The sequence below is a fragment of the Dipodomys merriami genome, unplaced genomic scaffold (assembly GCF_024711535.1).
Source record: "Dipodomys merriami isolate MVZ:Mamm:240054 unplaced genomic scaffold, mDipMer1.0.p SCAF_28, whole genome shotgun sequence".
NCBI lineage: Eukaryota > Metazoa > Chordata > Mammalia > Rodentia > Heteromyidae > Dipodomys > Dipodomys merriami.
The window spans coordinates 3,590,828-3,610,515 of NW_027204270.1; the positions used below are offsets into that span (position 1 = coordinate 3,590,828).

A 19,688-nucleotide genomic window follows, 5' to 3' on the forward strand; every position below is an offset into this window, starting at 1 on the left:
CTCTACTTCCAGCTTTTTGGTGGCTAATTCCAGATAAGTCTCCCAGATTTTCCTGCCCAAGCTGGCTTTGAACCATGATATTCAAATCTCAGCCTCCTGAGTAGCTAGGATTACAGACTTGAGCTACAGGCTCTTAGCTAGGTTTGTAGTTCTTCCTCCACGTGCCGAACCATCTTTATTTCCTTCTCAGAGCTCCCTGCTGAGCCGCCCACCTCAGGAGTTTCCTCTCCCAGCCATCTACATTATAATACCACCCTGGAGAGCTAACTGCTTCTGCCCCACCGACTGTGTTTGGTTTCCAGGTGTAGAGTAGTTTGTTTTGTTGCAGATTGAACCTGGAGTTTGAATCCAGGGTTGGCGAGCACTCTGAGATTTGCCCGCAGCCCATTACAGCTCTGATTTTTCCTCTTAGGTTACCTAGTTAGTAAGTCTTCATGCCTTGGGCTGGAAATGTAGCTTAATAGTAGGTTACTTGTCTAGCATGAACAAGGATCAGGGTTTGAAATCCAGCATTGGGGGACAAAAAAAGGCAACCTTCAGAGTATACTTTTCTTTGTTAAAATCTGTAGACAACACCAAATTTATAAGCTTGAACTCATGGCCTGAGCTCTGTCCCTGAGCTTTTTTGCTCAAGGCTAGTGCTCTACCACTTAAGCCACAGCTCCACTTCTGGCTTTTTTTTTTTTTTGAGGGGGGGGGTCCGGTTGTGGGGCCTGAACTCTGGGCCTGGACGCAGTCCTTCAGCTCAAGGTGAGCACTCTACCACTTGAGCCACAGCGCCACTTCTGGCTTTTTTCTTTTTGCTTATGTGGTGCTGAGGAATCGAACCCAGGGCCTCATGCATGCAAGGCAAGCGCTCAACCACTGAGCCACCTTCCCAGCCCCAGGTGTTGTTTCTTTTCTTTTTTCTTTTTTTCTTTCAGTTTTGAGACCAGAATTCAAGCTCCAGCTCTATCTGCCACTATTGCTCATTGGGTAGCACTCTGCCAGCTGAGCCACGCCTCCAGCACCTTGGGCGTAGTTTCAGTTCCAGCTGAAGATGAAGATTTTCTGTAGTTTATTTGTAGTATGGGGTATTCAGGGCGGGGTTACCAGGGCTTGGACCCAGGCCTGAGCACTGCCCCTCAGCTTTTTCACTCAGGGTTAATGATTCAGTTGAGCCACATTGCCATGTCTATCTTTTGTGATAGCTCATTGGAAATAGTCTCACAGACTTTTCCTGCCCAGGCTGGCTTTGAACTGGTTACAGCTCAGATCTCATCCTCCTGATTATTAGCTAGAACTACAGGCTTGAAGCAGTGTACACCCCCCCCCCAACACATACACACATACATACACACCCAGTTCAAAGATGTTTATCCATCAGTCCTGATGATCCTGGGTTCAAGATGACTGCAGAAAAGAGTGACTCCTGAGGAAAAAAGAAGAGACAAATACAGGTCCAAAGAAGGACCGCATAGGGCTGGGAAGGTGGCCTAGTGGTAGAGTACCTGCCTAGCATGCATGAAGCCTGGGTTTGATTCCTCAGTACCACACACACAGAAAAAAGCCAGAAGTGGCACTGTGGCTCAAGTGGTAGAGCGCTAGCCTTGAGCTGAAGAGCTCAGAGACAGCGTCCAGGCACAAGAGTTCAAGCTCCACGACTGACCAAAATAAAAAGAAGAACCACATGAATGAGGCGAGGACGGCAGCTGGTGCCCTCCCTCACTGTTTCAGCTGTATAGTGGTGAGAAAGGGCTATGCAGGTCTGGGAAGGTGGCTTAGTAGTAAAGTGCTTGCCAAGCATGCATGAAGCCCTGGGTTTGAATCCTCAGCAACACAAACAGAAAAAGCCAGAAGTGAGAAGTGGCGCTGTGGCTTAAGTGGTAGAGTGCTAGCCTTGAGCACAGAGAGCTCAGGGACAGCGCCCAGCCACTGAGTTGAAGCCTCAAGACTGGAAGAAGGAGGAGGAAGAAAAGGAGGAAGAAAGAAGAGAAAGAGGAGGAAAGGGTTAAGCATTCAGTAGAAACAGAATGAGTCTGGAGTTTGGGTCTTTTCCTGGTGATCCTGGATTTGATTCTTTGATGATGCTGGCCAGCAGCTAGCTCCAGTGGTAAGTCCATGGGACAGCAAGGTTTGCAGCCGTGCGCCTCTGTGCTGGCTGGGTGCCGAGTGGGCCCTGCAGTGGCTTAGAGGCAGTCAATGCCTTTTCAGTGTAAGGGTTTCTCGGCCTGGGACCCCACTAAAAGTCAAGGAGCATCTAGAATGTGGCACCTTCTTACCTGCCTTGACTGACAGAGCCCTCAGGGCGGCCAGCAACCCTGAAGTGTGTGCCTCTGCCTATCCCCCTCACAGCTAATGCCTCCCCTTGCTGGGACAACAGAAGTGACAAAGAGAACCTGCAGTTGACACGAAACCTCCGCACCCACCTCCAGCCACAGCTCTACCAGGAGACCCTCTGCCTGACCCCTGTGGCTTTCAGAGAAGTGTCCTTGCCCCCCTCTGCTACCACACCCACTCCCTCCGATCACACACCTGCTACAGGGGACAGCAGCCAGCAGCCCTTGCCTCCGCTGAGCAATCATCACATACTTCATCTCCCTTCTGGATCATTCTCAGCATCTTTAGGAGATCCTGTCTCGGCCTTGCTGTGACTTCACTTCCTACCCCAGGTCTTCCTTCTCTACACAGAGCTTCCTGCAAGAAATGCCTCTGTGTGTGGTGCCCAATCTCTGCTTTTTTCTTCCTTTTTTTTTTTTTTTTGGGTGGTCATGGGGCTTGAACTCTGGGCTTGGGCGCTGCTCCTGAACACTTCAGCTTGAGGGGAGAGTTCTGCTGGAGCCACAGCGCCATTTCTGGTTTTCTAGTGGTTTATTGGAGATAAGAGTCTCATGGACCTTCCTGCCTGAGCTGGCTTTGAACCATGATCTCAACCTCCTGCGTAGGTAAGCCACTGACGCCCAGCTTCTGCTTTTTTCTTTCTTTCTTTTTTTTTTTTTTTTTTGGTGAAACCCAGATTTTTGCCCATCAACTACTAGACATTTCTTGCTAAGGTCATTCTGAAAACCCCTGCTTAGTGCCAGGTGTCAGCACTTCATCTCTCTCTCTCTCTCTCTCTCTCTCTCTCTCTCTCTCTCTCTCTCTCTCTCTCTCTCTCTCTCTCTCTCTCTCCTCTCATACCAGAGCTTAAACTCAGGGCCTTGTATCATCCCTGGGCTTTTGTGCACACTGCTGGTACTCTACCACTTCAACCATGCCTCCAGTCCAACACTTTGCTGGTTGATTAGACACACAAGCCTCGCAGACTTTTCTGCCCAGGCTGGCTTCAAACCCGTGGCCCTCAGATCTCAGTCCCGCAGGGTGACTAGGATTTCAAGCGTGAGCCACCAGGAGGACGCATCACCGGGAGAAGGTGGAGGCGGGACCCGGCCCGCCGGACCTAGAGCCAGCTGCACAGAGCCGAGGACGCAGGGCGGAGCCCTCGGGTGGGAGGAGGCCGGGCGCAGGCGGGCGCGGGGCGGGAGGCTGGCCGGCCCGCCTGACCTTCCCGGCGGCCAGGGCCACGGCGGGGCCCCTCTCCGGACTCCCTCTCCGGGCTCGGCGGCCCGCGGCCCTGCGCCGCCGACCCATGTCGGGGGCCATCTTCGTGCCCCCCGAGGGCGCGGGCGCCCCGCTGGCCTGCCCGCTGTGCCGCGCGCGGTTCGAGCGCCCCTGCCTGCTGGACTGCTTCCACCACGTCTGCGCCGCCTGCCTGCGCGGCCGGGCCCGCGAGGGCCGCCTGGCCTGCCCGCTGTGCCAGTGAGTGCCCGGCGGCCGGGGCGGGCGGGAGGAGCGGACGGGGTCCACCCCACGGAGGAGGGGGAAGGCGCAGAGCCGGGGGGGGGGGCAGGACAGAGGGTCCCACCCCACGGAGGAGGGGGGAAGGCGCAGAGCTGGGGGGGAAGGGAGCAGGACAGAGGGGCCCACCCCACCGAGGAGGGGGGAAGGCGCAGAGCCAGCGGGGGGGGGGGGGGGGGGGGGAAGGGAGCAGGACAGAGGGTCCCACCCCACCGAGGAGGGGGGAAGGCGCAGAGCCGGTGGGGGGGGGCAGGACAGAGGGTCCCACTCCACCAAGGAGGGGGGAAGGTGCAGAGCTGGGGGGGGAAGGGAGCAGGACAGAAGGTCCCACCCCACCGAGGAGGGGGGAAGGTGCAGAGCCGGCGGGGGGGGGGGGGGGGGGGGGGGGGGGGGGGAGCAGGACAGAGGGTCCCACCCCACCGAGGAGGAGGGAAGGTGCAGAGCTGGGGGGGGGAAGGGAGCAGGACAGAGGGGCCCACCCCACCGAGGAGGAGGGAAGGCGCAGAGGGGGGGGGGGGGGAGCAGGACAGAGGGTCCCACTCCACCGAGGAGGGGGGAAGGCGCAGAGCTGGGGGGGGAAGGGAGCAGGACAGAGGGGCCCACCCCACCGAGGAGGAGGGAAGGCGCAGAGGGGGGGGGAGGGGGGGAGCAGGACAGAGGGTCCCACTCCACCGAGGAGGGGGGAAGGCGCAGAGCTGGGGGGGGAAGGGAGCAGGACAGAGGGGCCCACCCCACCAAGGAGGGGGGAAGGCGCAGAGCCGGTGGGGGGGGGCAGGACAGAGGGTCCCACTCCACCGAGGAGGGGGGAAGGCGCAGAGCTGGGGGGGGAAGGGAGCAGGACAGAGGGGCCCACCCCACCAAGGAGGGGGGAAGGCGCAGAGCCGGTGGGGGGGGGCAGGACAGAGGGTCCCACTCCACCGAGGAGGGGGGAAGGCGCAGAGCTGGGGGGGAAGGGAGCAGGACAGAGGGGCCCACCCCACCGAGGAGGGGGGAAGGCGCAGAGCCGGTGGGGGGGGGGAGCAGGACAGAGGGTCCCACTCCACCGAGGAGGGGGGAAGGCGCAGAGCTGGGGGGGGAAGGGAGCAGGACAGAGGGGCCCACCCCACCAAGGAGGGGGGAAGGCGCAGAGCCGGTGGGGGGGGGGCAGGACAGAGGGTCCCACTCCACCGAGGAGGGGGGAAGGCGCAGAGCCGGCGGGTGGGGGGGGGAGCTGGACAAAGGGGCCCACCCCACCGAGGAGGGGGGAAGGCGCAGAGCTGGGGGGAAGGGAGCAGGACAGAGGGACCCACCCCACCGAGGAGGGGGGATGGCTGGCAGAGCCGGCGGGGGGGAGGGGGGGAAGCGGGACCGAGGGGGCCTCCCCACATCTCCAGGCCCAAATCTGCACGTTCCCCTAAACAGGTCAGGTTAACAGCCCAAGGCAAGGCTCTGAGCAAGGCCTGGGAAAACAAAAACAAAACGCTCTTAGTAATAATAATAATAACCTAAAGCCAGCCTGGTGCTGATACCTCACACCTGGTAACCCTAACCCTCAGGAGGCTGGAGGATTAGAGTTCAAAGCCAGCCCAGGCAGGAAAGTCCATGAGACTCTTAACTCCAGAAGTGGAGCTGTGGCTCAAGTGGTAGAGCAAAAACAGCTTCCGCATCAGCACCCAGGCCCTGAGTTTCAACCCCGAGACCAGCACAAAGTAATAATAATCATCAACAATAATAGGCACAAAATAATAGTAACAATAATAATAACCTAAACTAAAAGGGGCTAAACGTGGGGCTCAAGTAGTAGAGCCAAAAGCAAAGCCCTGAGTTCAGATTCCAGTACTGACCCCCCACCCTCCAAAATGTCAGGACAAGCCGGGCGCTGGTGGCTCACGCCTGTAATCCTAGCTACTCAGGAGGCTGAGATCTGAGGATCGCGGTTCAAAGCCAGCCCGGGCAGGAGAGACCGTGAGACTCCTATCTCCAATAAACCACTAGAAAACCGGAAGTGGCGCTGTAGCTCAAGTGGTAGAGCGCTAGCCTTGAGCTGAAGAGCTGAAGGACAGCACCCAGGCCCAGAGTTCAAGCCCCATGACTGACCAAAAAAAAACAAACAAAAAACAAAATGTCAGGACAAGAAATGTCAGGCCACCCCCAGTAACTCTCAAAAGGGTCTCAGAAATCTTAAGCCACCTTCAACGGACCCAAGACCTAGAAAGAGATCCTAAATTTTCCCCATGCAAGGGTGCTCATGGGTAATGGAAAGCTTCACACATGAGGTCCAGTCCCCACCATATGGCAGGATCGCCCGCTACTGGGCAAGGGTAGGGGGTCAGGGTAAGTACTGGCTGCCTATTTATAGCAAGCCTTGGGCTGCAGTAGATGGGACTTGGCTATTTTTAGCAGATGCTGGAATGGAAGGGGTGAGGCTGGGGAGCCTCCTGCCCTGTCCGGGAGGTTTGTTCTTGGCTGCAGTCCCCCCCACAGGCACCAGACCCTGGTGAAGGGTCCCAGTGGGCTCCCACCCGTGGACCGGCTGCTGCAGTTCCTGGTGGACAGCTCCAGAGACCGCATGGAGGTGGTGAACTGTGCCAACTGCGGGCTGGAGTGCAGCAAGGAGGCAGGCAGGGGAGGCCGAGGGGGAAGGAGGGCAGTGGTGGTGGCAGGTGGTATGCTCCCTACACTCGCAGCATGCACCCTGTGTCCACACCAGAGGTAGATTTTTCAACCCCCTCTCAGTGCATCTCATATCCCGACGTAGTTCTGTTATTCACCTGCACATGGAGACAGATGTCCAAGTGACTTGAGTCAGAGGTCAGACACTGGCAAGGTGGAGGCCCGTGGATTCAAGTCGGTGGAGTTGTGACCTGGCACAGGAAGGGGTCCCCAATCCACAGGTATAAAACGTTCCTTGAGGCCTCCTCCTGATACCTGAGCAAGCACAAGTAAGCAACTAAGGGGTGCAGGAGAGTGCAGTTGGAGAGGGATGTTCCTGCCCCCAGCTCACCCCAAGCTAGGAAAACCTAGCTACTCAGGACACTGAGATCCCAGGGTCATAGTTCAAGAAAGTTTGTGAGACTCTTATCTCTAGTTGACCACCAAAAAGCCAGAAGTGGCTTATGCGGTAGAATGCTAGCCTAGAGTGGAAAGAGGTAAGGGACCAGCCCCAAGTTCAAGCCCAGGAACCAGAACAAGGTGGGGGGGGGGGAGAAAGAGACAGTGAGAGGAAGGAAGGAAGGGAGGGAGGGAGGAAGGAAGGAAGGAAGGAAGGAAGGAAGGGAGGGAGGGAAGAAGGAAGGGAGGGAAGAAGGAAGGGAGGGAGGGAGGGAGGGAAGAAAGACAAAGCACAGTACAGAAGAGCAGATAATCCCCATGTGAGCAAGCAGAGCTAGGAGACTGAGGAGTGGCCTTGATTGCCAGCAGAAGGAGCTGGGCTTTATTCTGACACAGCCTTTGCCAGGATCACTCCCAGGGCTGCAACCTAAGCCCTGGACTCTCAGCTCTGGACCTGCCCACCTCCACGGAGTTGTAACCTCAGATGGCCAGGATGGACACTACCATTTCTCCACCACTAAAGGGGCCGAATGGAGCTTGAAAAGCACTCTGTGTCTCCCTCTCTATCTCTCTGTCTCTGTCTCTCTCTCTCTCTCTCACACACACAATATTTTTCAGTACAGTTTATGCACCAAATTCCCAAAGAACTGTCTCTTCTCCCTATCTGCCCTTTTCACTCTACTGACCTAGCTCTGGGCCTCCGTGTCCTCATCTGTAAATGGGTACATTGGAGAGCCGGATGATGGGATGACAGGAAAGGACTATGTTTAGCCTCAGACATGCCCCAGGCTGGGACAGACTCACTCAGTGAGATGTGCGATGTAGGTCCACCCCTGGCCAGCTGAGCTGGGGGTCTGGAGGCCTGGGCTGGAAGGCAACCTGAGCCAGGGCTCCTGCCCCCAGGACGCTGAGACCACGTACTTCTGCAACACCTGCGGGCAGCCGCTGTGTGCTCACTGCCGTGAAGAGACGCACCGGGCACGCATGTTTGAGAGCCACGACATCGTGGCCCTGGGCCAGAGAAGCCACGATGTTATCCAGAAGTGCTGTAAGGCATGGGGACCCCCGTGGGCCGGGCTTCGCGCGGCACCGCCCTGAGGCTCATTGCAGCCTCCCCTGCCCCACCCTGCTGCGTAGCTCTTCACGGGGAGCCTTTCATCCTGTTCTCCATGGACAAGAAGTCTTTGTTGTGCATCCGTTGCTTCCGGGACCTGCAGGGGTGCGTTGGGGGCGCAGGAGGGGAGGGGGCCGAGGGTGTCCGAGCCAGTCTTCTTAGCTGCCCCCCCCCCCGCAGGGAGAGCCGGGCCCACTGCGTTGACCTGGAATCCGCTTACCTGCAGGGCTGCGAGCGGCTAGAGCAGGCAGTGATGGTGAGCGCAGGTTGGGACCTGATCCAGAGAGGGGCGGGGGTGTAAGAACCAGGGAGCCGGGACCCTGAGGCTGCCCTGTCCCCAGGCGGTGAAGGCCCTGCAGAAGGCCACTCGGGAGGCCATGGAGCTGCTGCAGGCCATGGTGGAGGAGGTGCGTCGTAGCGCTTCCGAGGAGGAAGCAGCTATCCACGCCCTCTTCAGCAGCATGCAGGTGAGGGCTGGGGGAAGGCGTGCTGTGCAGATTCCTCAGCACCGTCAGGGAGGGAGGGAGGGAGGGCCTCCCTCTTGGGAGTTTCCAGTGTCCTGGGGCAGATGATGAGCCATCTTCTTGCCTACAGGTCATCCAGTCACTCACAGCTCCCTGGAGAATCCCAGGGGGACGGCCAGGCCAGGCTTGGGGGCATGGGGGAGGGGAGATTGTCTGCAAAGTCCACACCTGGGAGGTGACATTTAAGATGAGGGTGCCCAGGCTCTCAGGCACTGGTAAGCAGGAAGGTCTTTGGACAAGTCGGGGAGCTAGCCAGCACCCCTGCACCATGCCCCAGGGTAGTGGAGGGGAGGGGGATGACACAACCAGGTGGGTCAGTGGAGGGCTTTCTCTCCCAGGACAAACTGGCAGAGAGAAAAGCTTTGCTACTACAGGCTGTGCAGAGGTGAGTGGGCAGGGCTCCGTTCCCTTATCCCTTGGTATGTAAGTACCCAGATCAAAGCCTGAACGTGTACACGCTCTGCTCCACCTGGGGAGTAAGACATCCAGGTGGCCCTCAGCAAAGGGGGAAAGAGAGTAAGACTGGGGAGGAGAGTAAGACTGCAGATCTGAGACCCTCAGGGGAGGGCGGGCAGCCATTCCCCTGGAGCCCAGGTAGCCTGCTCCTCCCCAGCCAATACGAAGAGAAAGACAAGGCTTTCAAGGACCAGCTCTCCCGCCTGGCTGCCTTGCTGCCCACCCTGCAAGTAAGTGGATCTCGGGGCGCAGGGTGGGACACCCCGGCCCAGAGGCCAGGCTCCAGGCATCACCTGATCTCCACTGCAGGTTCACCTGGTTATCTGCTCCTCCTTCCTCAGCCTGGCCAACAAGGCTGAATTCCTGGACCTGGGCTATGTGAGTCTCCAGCCCCCCACCCCACCCCCAGCCTAGGGGTCCGCCCTGCTTACAAAACTGCCACTTCAGGGTTTAGTAAGCCAGGGGGGTTCTAGGGATGCCTTCCCTGCCTTCACCCCATCATCTATACTTTAGGCGTCAGGTGAGTACCTTTTAAGAACAAAGCCAGCCACCAGTGGCTAATTCTTGTCATCCTAGCTACTCAGGAGGCTGAGGTCTGAGGATAACAGTTTGAAGCTAGCCTGGACAGGAAAGTGTGAGACTCTATCTCCAATGAACTACTGAGAAGCCAGCATGCCATCCTTGAGTGAATAAAAAGCTAAAGTCCAGCACCCAGGCCCTGAGTTTGAGCTCCTGTACCAGCAAAGGGGGGGGGGGAGGGAGGGAGAGAGGAAGGAAGGAAGGGAGGGAGGGAGGGGCCCGACGAACAGTGAAGCCTGGAAGACAGGGAAGTATATTTCTTTCAAAACACATAGTGTAAGTAGGCATCCATGGCTCAGGAAGCTGAAATCAGAGGATAGAGGTTCGAAGTCGCCCCGGGCAGGAAAGTCCGGGAGACTCTTATTTCCAGTTAACTGAAACCTCACCCAAAACCCGGAAATGGCCCCGTGGCTCAAAGTGGTGGGGCACAAAAGCTCAGGGACAGTGCGGGACCCCAGGAATACCCCGGGACCCCAGCTAAAACGCTCACCGGGGCCGTCCCTCCACCTCGCGCGCCCGCGGCCGCCGCCCTCCCTGCAGGAGCTGATGGAGAGGCTGCAGGGCATCGTGGCGCGGCCGCACCGTCTACGGCCAGCTCAAAGCAGCAAGGTGCGCGGGCGCCCCGCGAACGAGGGGCGGGGGACCCCGCGGGCGGGCGGCCGCCTGAACCCCCTCCCGACCCCCAGATCGCCAGCGACCACCGCGCCGAGTTCGCGCGCTGCCTGGAGCCGCTGCTGCCGCACACGTGAGCGGGGCGGAGGCGCGGGCGGACCCGACGGGGCGCGGGGCGCCGGGCTCCGGGCTGCGGGTCGGGACGGCTCGAGCCCGGGACACTTGGAGAGATTGAGGTGGGAGTCGGAGGCCGACGCGGCCGGGCCCCGCATCCTGCGTCCGCGTCCGCGTCCGCGCTGCCACTGCCGGGGCGGCCCGGCCCCGGGGCGGGGGTCTCGGGCTCCCCGCGCAGCTGCGGGTCGGGGAAGGGGTGCACGGCGCCCCCACACTCCCCTCTCCGCAGGCTGGCCGGGGGCTCCGGACCCCAGGCGCTGCGGGGGCCCCGCTGCCCCTCCCCAGCGGGGAAGGAGTCAGGGTCGCCGGTCCCGAAACCCTCGCCGCACCGAGCCGTCAGCACCCAGGTGCTGCTGGCCGAGGGCGCGGACACGCCCTTCGCCGAGCACTGTCGGCGCTACGAAGAGTCCTACCGGGTGAGTGTGGGCGGGGACGGCTCCCGCCCCGCCCCGTCTTGAGGTCCTCCGCGTCCTGCCCCTCCCCGCATTAGCCCCGCCCTTCCAGACCCCGCCCCGTCATGCTCCGCCCCTCGCCAGGCCCCGCCCTGTCCTGAGGTAACCCCGCCCCTTGTTCACGGCCCCGCCCTATCCTGGGGTAGCCCCGCCTCGTGTTCGCCCCGCCCCGGCCCCGCCCTGAGGTCACCGCGCCCCGCCTTCCCCTCCTCCCACTCCCCGCCTGTGCGCAGGGGCTGCGGGGGGAGGTGCAGAGTCTGAAGGATCAGGTGCAGGAGCTGCACCGCGACCTCACCAAGCACCACTCGCTCATCAAGGCCGAGATCATGGGGGACCTCCTGCGCAGGTCCCTGCAGCTGGACGCGCAGATCGCCTCCGAGTTCGCCTCCGTGGAGGGCACGAGAGCTGTCTTCCAGGAGGTAAGCCCTCCGGAGCCCCGCGCCTGCCCCTGCGGCGGCGGGAGACCCCCGGGTACCCCGCGACCGGAAGAGGCGGGCCTGGGCCGGCGCCCCACCCGAGGGAGGGGTGTTGGAACCTTAGGCTCTGCCATCAGGCACCATGTGGACCCAGCTGGGCCGAGGGGAAAGATGACGCTCCAAGCCGACATTTCTCTCTCTTATTGTTTTGGTAGTACTAGGACTTGAACTCAGCGCCCCGTGCTTGCTAGGCAAGTGCTCTACTGTTGAGGCAAGCCTCCAGCCATCCAAGTAGGAGTTTCTGAAGCAGAATTGCTTCTAGTGGAGCATGCCTGTAACCCTAGCTTCTTAGGAAGCGGTCATCTCAAAGATCACAGTTCAAGGCCAGCCTGGGCAAAAAGTTCTTGAGATCTCAACAATAGAAACAATAGAAAGTTGTACACCTGTCATGTCTGTATCAGACACACAGAAAGCCACCTTGGCAAAAACGCAAATATCTCAAAAGTAACTACCTGGGAGCCAGTGGCTCAGCCTGTCATCCTAGCTACTCAAGAGACTGAGATCTGAGGATCATGGTTTGAAGCAAGCCCAGGCAGGAAACTCCATGAGACTCTGATCACCAATTAACCACCCCCACCCCCACCCAAAAAAAGGCCAGAAGTGGAGCTGTGGCTCAAGTGGTACAATCCCAGCCTTAAGAGGAAGATAAGGGACAGCATCTATGCACTGAGTTTAAGTACCAGAACAGTGTGTGTGTGTGGGGGGGGAATCCTACTCAGCAGTGGCATCCCCAGCATGGCCCTTTTCTTTCAGATTTGGGAGGAATCCTACCATCACGTGGCTAAGGAGCAGGAGATTTATGAAGGTCCCAGGCAGTGGCTGATTGCTGAGCCACTTCCCCATGCTGGAGCTAACCTGTGCGCTAGCCAGCTGTTAACAATGCATGGCTCTTCCCCATGTTTTTTCCTGTAGAGCTTTGCTTAGCTTCCTGCACCAAATGCTGTGCCCTTTAGAGATCACTGCCAGACCTGGGATCTTTAGATTGTGCCAGGCTTGAGGGTAAGAGTCTGACACTGCCAAAGCCCAACACTGTGGTCTTGGCACCTGCAGCCCAGCTCTATGACCTTCTCCAGCTGAAGCAGGAGAATGCCTACCTGACCACCATCACCAAGCAGATCACGCCCTATGTTCGTTCCATTGCCAAGGTGAAGGAGCGGCTGGAGCCCAGGTAAGGGCTGCAGACAATTCAGAATGAGTGAGGGAAGAAGAGCCACCCTCTTCAGGGAATTAATTCAGCAGGCTAGGATGGAGGGTTCTGGACAGAACAAGTGCTAGGCATTTACAAAGTAATGATTACTGAGAGCCTGCTTGTAGACACTGATAGCTCCCTGCAGCCCTGGAAGCGCTGTGCATACAGGCTGGTGCTCCACTAGAGACAAAAGTGTAGGTATGACTCGGGTGTGTGGTGTTTGGTGTCTTGTTTGTGGAATATTCCCATCTGAAGCTCCTGTCCTCATTTCTCACCCCCACCCCCACCCTGGAAGGCCTCTGGAGTTGCCCGTGCATGCCACACCCAGTGCTCTGGCCTTCAGCCAGTTCAGATGTGATTGTGCTTTTGGTGGAAAAGCGACAGTTACTAGTGGCAGGGACCCTAGGGCTATTGGCTCTGAGTAGAACAAGCTAGGGCCTAGCTGGTGGCAAAATCTGCTCCCAGCACAGGATCTGCTACTTGAGTCACACAGGCTCACCTGCTCCCACCTCTAGCATGCAAGTGTCATTCAAGTTCTAGACCTTATTCTTTTCAATAGACCTTTAATGAGTTTGGGGATGGAAGAAGGTGTGTGTGTGTGTGTGTGTGTGTGTGTGTGTGTGTGTGTGTGTGTGTGTGTGTGTGTGTGTGTGTGTGTGTGTGTGTGTGTGTGTAAATGAGTTTGGGGATGGAAGAAGGTGTGTGTGTGTGTGTAAATGCACCTGCTCCCACCTCTATCATGCAAGTGTCATTCAAGTTCTAGACCTTATTCTTTTCAATAGACCTTTAATGAGTTTGGGGATGGAAGAAGGTGTGTGTGTGTGTGTGTGTGTGTGTGTGTGTGTGTGTGTGTGTGTGTGTGTGTGTGTGTAAATGAGTTTGGGGATGGAAGAAGGTGTGTGTGTGTGTGTAAATGCCCTGGACAGCAAGGGTTTCACTTGTGTGCACGCGCGCACACCTTTTTTTGTATATGTGTTTATAGCAGGCTTGAATTCAGGACTCATGCTCTTGCTTAGCTTTTTCATTCATGGCTGATGCTCTACCACTTCCAGCTTTGTGTGTATGTGTGTGTGTGTGTGGGGGGTTTGTCTGCATATTTCAGTATATACCAGTACAGGGCCTGGGCAATTGTGCACAAGGCTAATGATCTACTACTTGAGCCACAGCTACACTTCCATCTTTTTTTTTTTTTTTTTTGCCAGTCCTGGAGCTTGAACTCAGGACCTGGGCACTGTCCCTGAGCTTCCTTTGCTCAAGGCTAGCACTCTACCACTGAAGCCACAGTACCACTTCCGGCCTTTTCTGTGTGTGTGGTACGGAGGAATTGAACCAAGGACTTCATGCATGCTAGGCAGGCACTCTACTACTGAGCCACATCCCCAGCCCTCCAGCTTTTTTTTTTTTTTTTTGTCAGTTGCAGGGTTTGAACTCCATTTTTGGTTTTCTGATGGTTAATTGGAGATAAGAGTCTCACAGATTTTCCTGCCTGGGCAGGCTTCGAACTAGGATTCTCAGATCTCAGCCTCCTGAGTCAGTAGGATGGCAGGCGTGAGCCACTAGAGCCCTTCTGTCACCCTGAGAGGCTGGACTTGGCACAGTGCACAGCACTCAGCTGAAGCCAGTTTCTGCTGCTATTTGCCGTAATTCCTGCCACATGGGCTCCTCCCCTGACAAGCACTATAACTTCCCTCACAAACTCCAAACCAGGCGCAACCAATGTGTGTGTGAACAGCAGGGATGGCTGTCCTGGGCTATGGCAGAAAGGGACAAGAAGGGGCCTCGGGTGAACCGATGCTGGCCTGGATGTGGATCAGACTTTGTCACGCTCCATAGCATGGAACTAGACTGCATGAGCTTCCTTTCCGTGCACTGATTCTGTGGGAAGCTCACGGCATGTGTGCTGCTGCCTGCTCCCAAGGGGACCCTGCTGGCAGGGCCACCGCGCCAGTAGAGCTGTGGTTTCGGCAGGACAGAAGGCTGGGCCCTGCTCCCGGAGGCTTGGCTAGGCTGAGATGGTCTCTGCTCGTCTTCAAGGCACCCCCTTCTATGCCAGCCACTCAGCCAGGAATCTGTCTTGTCCCCTTTCTTGTCCCCATGATCTCTCAGTTTAATTGGAGCCGCATTCTGGGTACGTGTATGGCATGCCCTGCCCTTGCATATGACACCCCACGCTCCCAGTCCCCCCAATTTTAGCCATCCATTCCTTTCTGGTTCCAGGAAGCCGTTCTTTCCTCACCATGCTGCCAGCATAGCACCTTCCCCTGGGCTCATCTAAGGCTTTCTTCCTCACCCTGCGCCCTCTTTTAAGTGACTTCATCTATTTCCCGGCCTTTTGCCAGGCCGGCCTGGCGCTTCCGCTCCTCCCAGCTCAGCCTGAAAAGCTGGATTATAGGTGCAGACACCAGGCACATTATTTTTTCTGAACCCAGGGCCTGGAGCATGCTAAGCATGCTAGCACTGAGCTGCACCCTTGGCATTAAAGCATTCCTTCAATGCAGCCACCCCCAGCCCTCCCCCCTCCTCAGCAAGTGCTGGGTCCAGACTCACCTCTGGCTGCCTCCTGGTCTCTGCCAGGGTGTCCAAGCCCAGCAATGGCTGGCAGAGCCCTTGGTGTCCTCTCCTCCCCCACACCATACCCGTTTCCCCATCTCAGTCAATGGTAACACCAAAGCCCCGGAGCTGCCCTGACTTCTGTTCTCGCCGCTCCATTCCCATTCCCGTGCTCAAGTTCTGTAACTGAACTGTGTTTCAGCCATCAACTTAGTGCCCTGCTGCTTCCATCCCCAAATCTAGGCCACCAGAGCCAGCCGCCCCAGCTCCTTCAGCATGCCACATAGCTGGTGATCTTGTAAAAGCCCATACCTGTCGGGTGGTGGTGGCTCACGCCTGTAATCCTAGTTACTCAGGAGGCTGAGAGCTGAAGATCACAGCTCAAAGCCAGCTTGGGCAAGAAAGTCCATGAGACTCTTGTCTTCAATTAATCACAGAAAAAGCTGCAAGTGGAGCAGTGGTTCAAGTGGTAGAAAGTGTGCTATCTTTGAGCAACAAAGCTGAGGGACAGCACCCAGGGCCTGAGTTCAAGCCCCAGGACTGGCACCAAAAACAAAACAAAAAACTTAAAAACAAATGTATCAGGATGCTATTAAAAAAAAAAAAAAAGCTGTATGCTGGTGGCTCATGCCTTTCATCCTAGCTACTCAGGAGGCTGAGATCTGAGGATCACATTTCAGTCAGCCCAACCAGGAATGTTCGTGACTTTTTTTTTTGCCAGTCCTGGGGCTTGAACTTAGGGCCTAAGTACTATCCCTGAGTTTCTTTTTGCTCAAGGCTAATGCTCTACCACTTGAGCCACAGCGCCACTTCCAGCTTTTTCTGTTTATGTGGTACTGAAGAATCAAACCCAGGGCTCTGTGCATGTAGGCAGGCACTCTACCACTGAATCACATTCCCAGCCCATTTGTGACTCATCTCCAATTAACCACCAGAAAACCAGAAGTGGTGCTGTGGCTCAAGTGGTAGAACACTGGCCTTGAGCTGAAGAGCTCAGGGACAGGGCTCAGGCCCAGAGTTCAAGCCCCACGACTGACCCCTCCCCATCCCCCCCCCAAAAAAAGCAGCAGGTCTCATTCACTGTCCTGCCTTTCCTCAGCCAGTACCTACCTCCCCCAAGGGCCAGGCCTCTGCCCTCCCATCCTTTACTGCAGCCAGTGCTTTACCAATGCTGGTAAACAACTGGACATTGGCAAATACTTCAGGACTTGGAGGGAAGTGTCAGCGGGCCCCGAAGTGTTGGCTTCAGTTTGATGTGGGTGCGGTGTGAGCCCAGGGTCATGCAGTGGATAGTCTGCTACCTTGAAGCATCCAGGCACCTGCTTTCTTTCCTCCAGGCTCCAGGCACCTGTAGACGAGCAGTCTGAGAGCCTGCAGAATGCATATGATAACGCATATGATGACAGCAGGAACAGTGAGGCGCTGGCCAGGTAAAGCATGTCTTTCCAGCTTGAGTGGACAAGTGCTGGTACTTAAGAGACAAAATGCAAAGGTCCCTTTGGTCTTGGCTTGGTGCTGGCCATGTCTATGACCTTGGTGGAGCCTCACAGTTTTTTGTTGGTCGTGGGGCTTGAACTCTGGGCCTGGGTGCCGTCCTTAAGCTCTTCAGCTCAAGGCGAGTGCTCTACTACTTGAGCCACACCACTATTTCTGGTTTTTCTGAGTGGTTTATTGGAGATAAGAGTCTCACATACTTTCCTGCCTGGGCTGGCTTTGAACCGTGATCCTCAGATCTCAGCCTCCTGAGTAGCTAAGATTACAGGCATAAGCCACCGGCACCTGGCTCAAATTTTGTATTTTTTGCCATTCCTGAGGCTCAAACTCTGGGCTTGGGCAGTGTTCCTGAGCTCCTTTTTGCTCAAGGCTAGCGCTCTACCACTTGAGCTACAGTGCCACTTCCAGCTTTTGCTGTGGTTAATTGGAGATAAGAGTGTCATGGACTTTCCTGCTTAGGCTGACTTTGTACTGCGATCCTCAGATCTTAGCCTCCTGAGGAGCTAGGATTACAGGTGTGAGCCACCAGTGCCAAGCCTCTGGGCTTCAATTTGTAAAATAAAGAGGCCAGAGAGGCTTGAAACCTGGGCGAGTGCTTCACAAGTGACTTCTTAGATGACAGATGTGACTTAGCTAGGGTTATTTCACAATTACAAATGGCAGTGTTTGCTGCCTCTGTCCACTTACACCACCAAGCTCTTACAAGGGGCTCAAGTTCTGTGATAGGAAAGGTGAATGAGGATGATTTTGTGGTGTGGGCTCAATTTCCTAGAGCTACTGGCCAGTACTTCCTGAGGCAGAGAAGAGTGAGTTGGAACAGACACATCAGTCACATTGGTCTTAGGTGTTTGTCGTCCTCAGTAAGATGTGGATGGCATTGCGAAGTCAAAGCTGGGAGAGCCTGGAGGTTTGAACTGCCTAGAATGTCAGCATGGCTGGAGACAGCAGAAAAAGGTCTTGCCCTCCACCAAGCCTCAGATGCTCCTCAGAACCTCAGCTCTAAGCTGAACCACTCAAACAGCCCCAGTGTGCCTGTGTCTGGCAGACAACTGCAGTCTCCTGGGAATTGGAGCCACTCAGAGATGAAGGGAGAATCTTCCATGAGAGGCAGGTCTTTCTGGATCTGAAGATGTGGTCACCTGCTGGGCCTCCAGCTGGGTGCTGGTAGCTCATGCCTACAATCCTAGCTGCTCAGGAGGCTGAGATCTGAGAATCATGGTTTGAAACTAGCCTAGAAAGGAAAATCTGACACTCATCTCCAATTAACCATCAAAAAACTGGAACTGAGCCAGGCAGCGGTGGCTCATGCCTGTCATCCTAGCTACTCAGGAGGCTGAGATCTGAGGATTACAGTTCAAAGCCAGCCTGGGCAGGAAAGCCCATGAGACTCTCATCTCCAATAAACCACCAGAAAACTGGAAGTGGTGCTGTGGCTCAAGTGGTAGAGCGCTCGAGCTGAAGAGCTGAGGGACAGCGCCCAGGCCTGGAGTTCAAGCCCCATGACAAGACAAAAAAAAAAGCTGGAACTGGACCTGGAGCTTAAGTGGTAGAATGTTAGCCTTGAGCAAAAAGCTAAGGGAAAGTTTGCAGGTCTTGAGTATAAGCCCCAGTACTGGAGCACGCATGCATGTATACATACCAGCTGGGTGCTGGGGACTCACCTCTAATCCTAGCTACTCAGGAGGCTGAGATCTAAGGATCATGGTTTAAAGCCAACCTGGGCAGGAAAGTCTGTGAGACTCTTATCTCCATTAAAAAAAGCTGGCTCAAGTGGTAGAGTACCAGCCTTGAGCAAAAATGTTAGGGGGAAAATGCTCAAGGACAGAACCCAGGCCCTGAGTTCAAGTCCTAGGATTAGCACAAAGAAAAAAAAAATGTCTATTGTGAAACTTTGGCAGGAGTGGACACAGCCCAGGAGCAAGGCAGATGTCCTCACGCTGAACCGTTCCTTTAGGAAAGAGAGAGAGAGAGAGAGAGAGGGTGGGGGAGGGGGAGGGGGAGGGGGAGGGGGGGAGGGAGGGAGAGGGAGAGGCAGAGGGAGAGGGAGAGGGGGGGAGGGGGGGAGGGGGAGGGGGAGAGGGAGGGGGAGAGAGAGGGAGAGAGAGGGAGAGGGAGGGAGGCATCCGAACCTAAAGCCAACAGCAGGGCCCTGAGTGGCTTCTCAGACCTCACACCCAAGCAGAACACTGGGGTGACACCCGCCATGGAGAGCACCCAGCCCCCCCCCCGACTTTGTACGCTGGGCCTTCACCAGCCTGCTTCACTTTTGTCTGTGCTCCTATGGCACCAAGGTGACCCCAGGACCACACCCCTGCCCATGTGAAGCAGCCTGGAGTCGTCCACTGGCCCTGCACCTGCATGTCAGGTGTCTGGGGACCTGGCCCCGTGTTCAGATGATAAAAGGGGCTGCTGACCTGGGTTTTGTTTTTGCTAGGCATGGGACTTGAACTCTGAATCTGGGCTCTGTCCCTGAACTTCTTTTGTTCAAGGCTACACTGCCGCTTCTGGCTTTTTCTAAGTCGTTAATTGGAGATGAGTCTCATAGACTTTCCTGCCTGGGCTGACTTTGAACCAGGATCCTCAGATCTCAGCCTCCTGAGTAGCTGGGATTCCAGGCGTGAGCCACCAGCACCAGCTGGCCTGGGTTTAACAAGATGTCAGGACTGCATAGCACCTGCCCTGCTTTGAATGAGTCACATCCTCCTGAATCACAGTTCACTGCTGACCTGATGCCACTGCAAAGTTCCACCCAACAATCTGAGCAAACTCACAAAAGGGCAAAGAACTGCCACAGTGAGGGCCGGGCCCTAAAGCCGAGGGCTCTGGCCAGCCTGTGGCAGAGGGCAGCTGCTCCATGCCACTGCTTTCCCAGATGGCACATGGCTTCAACCCATTTCTACACACCGACCTTTTTACTGAGAGGAGCTTAATAAACACTCTTAAAAACTAAGCTGCATTTAAAAGTTTTGGAGGCCAAATGGTGCCCAGAGAGCCACATTTTAAGCAAATATCCAGCAAATACCAGGGAGGCTGGCACATCAATATGAAATCTCAGTCACACTGACACCCGTGCCCTGAACCATGTCTGAGGGCAGAGGAATTCATCATCACAAACTGATTAGAAGAATTCAAAACAGAGCCAAGGAGGCACAAACAACGGACCTGAGGGCTAGCTGTATGGATTCTGCTCACCCAGCCCCCCCCATCACCTCTGAGCTTCTG

The 19,688-nt window shown here is 56.4% G+C and overlaps 1 protein-coding gene across 6 annotated transcripts; it reads left to right on the plus strand.

Moving 5' to 3' along the window:
- Positions 1-3,522: 3,522 nt before the first annotated feature.
- Rnf207 (ring finger protein 207) lies at positions 3,523-19,617 on the plus strand. 6 transcript variants are annotated; one of them, XM_070037211.1, is made up of 17 exons: positions 3,523-3,777; positions 6,280-6,412; positions 7,750-7,894; positions 7,984-8,065; positions 8,141-8,216; positions 8,302-8,427; positions 8,823-8,869; positions 9,098-9,170; positions 9,250-9,318; positions 10,060-10,128; positions 10,206-10,264; positions 10,535-10,721; positions 10,991-11,176; positions 11,987-12,038; positions 12,284-12,401; positions 16,310-16,402; positions 18,901-19,617. In XM_070037211.1, exons 1-17 carry the CDS (start codon positions 3,608-3,610, stop codon positions 18,911-18,913), a joined length of 1,698 nt encoding a protein of 565 aa, XP_069893312.1. In that variant the 5' UTR covers positions 3,523-3,607; the 3' UTR covers positions 18,914-19,617. The 6 variants fall into 6 exon arrangements, with proteins under 6 accessions (XP_069893312.1, XP_069893310.1, XP_069893311.1 ...); XM_070037209.1 differs by having other exon boundaries at positions 18,956-19,617; XM_070037210.1 differs by having other exon boundaries at positions 19,042-19,617.
- Positions 19,618-19,688: the final 71 nt, after the last annotated feature.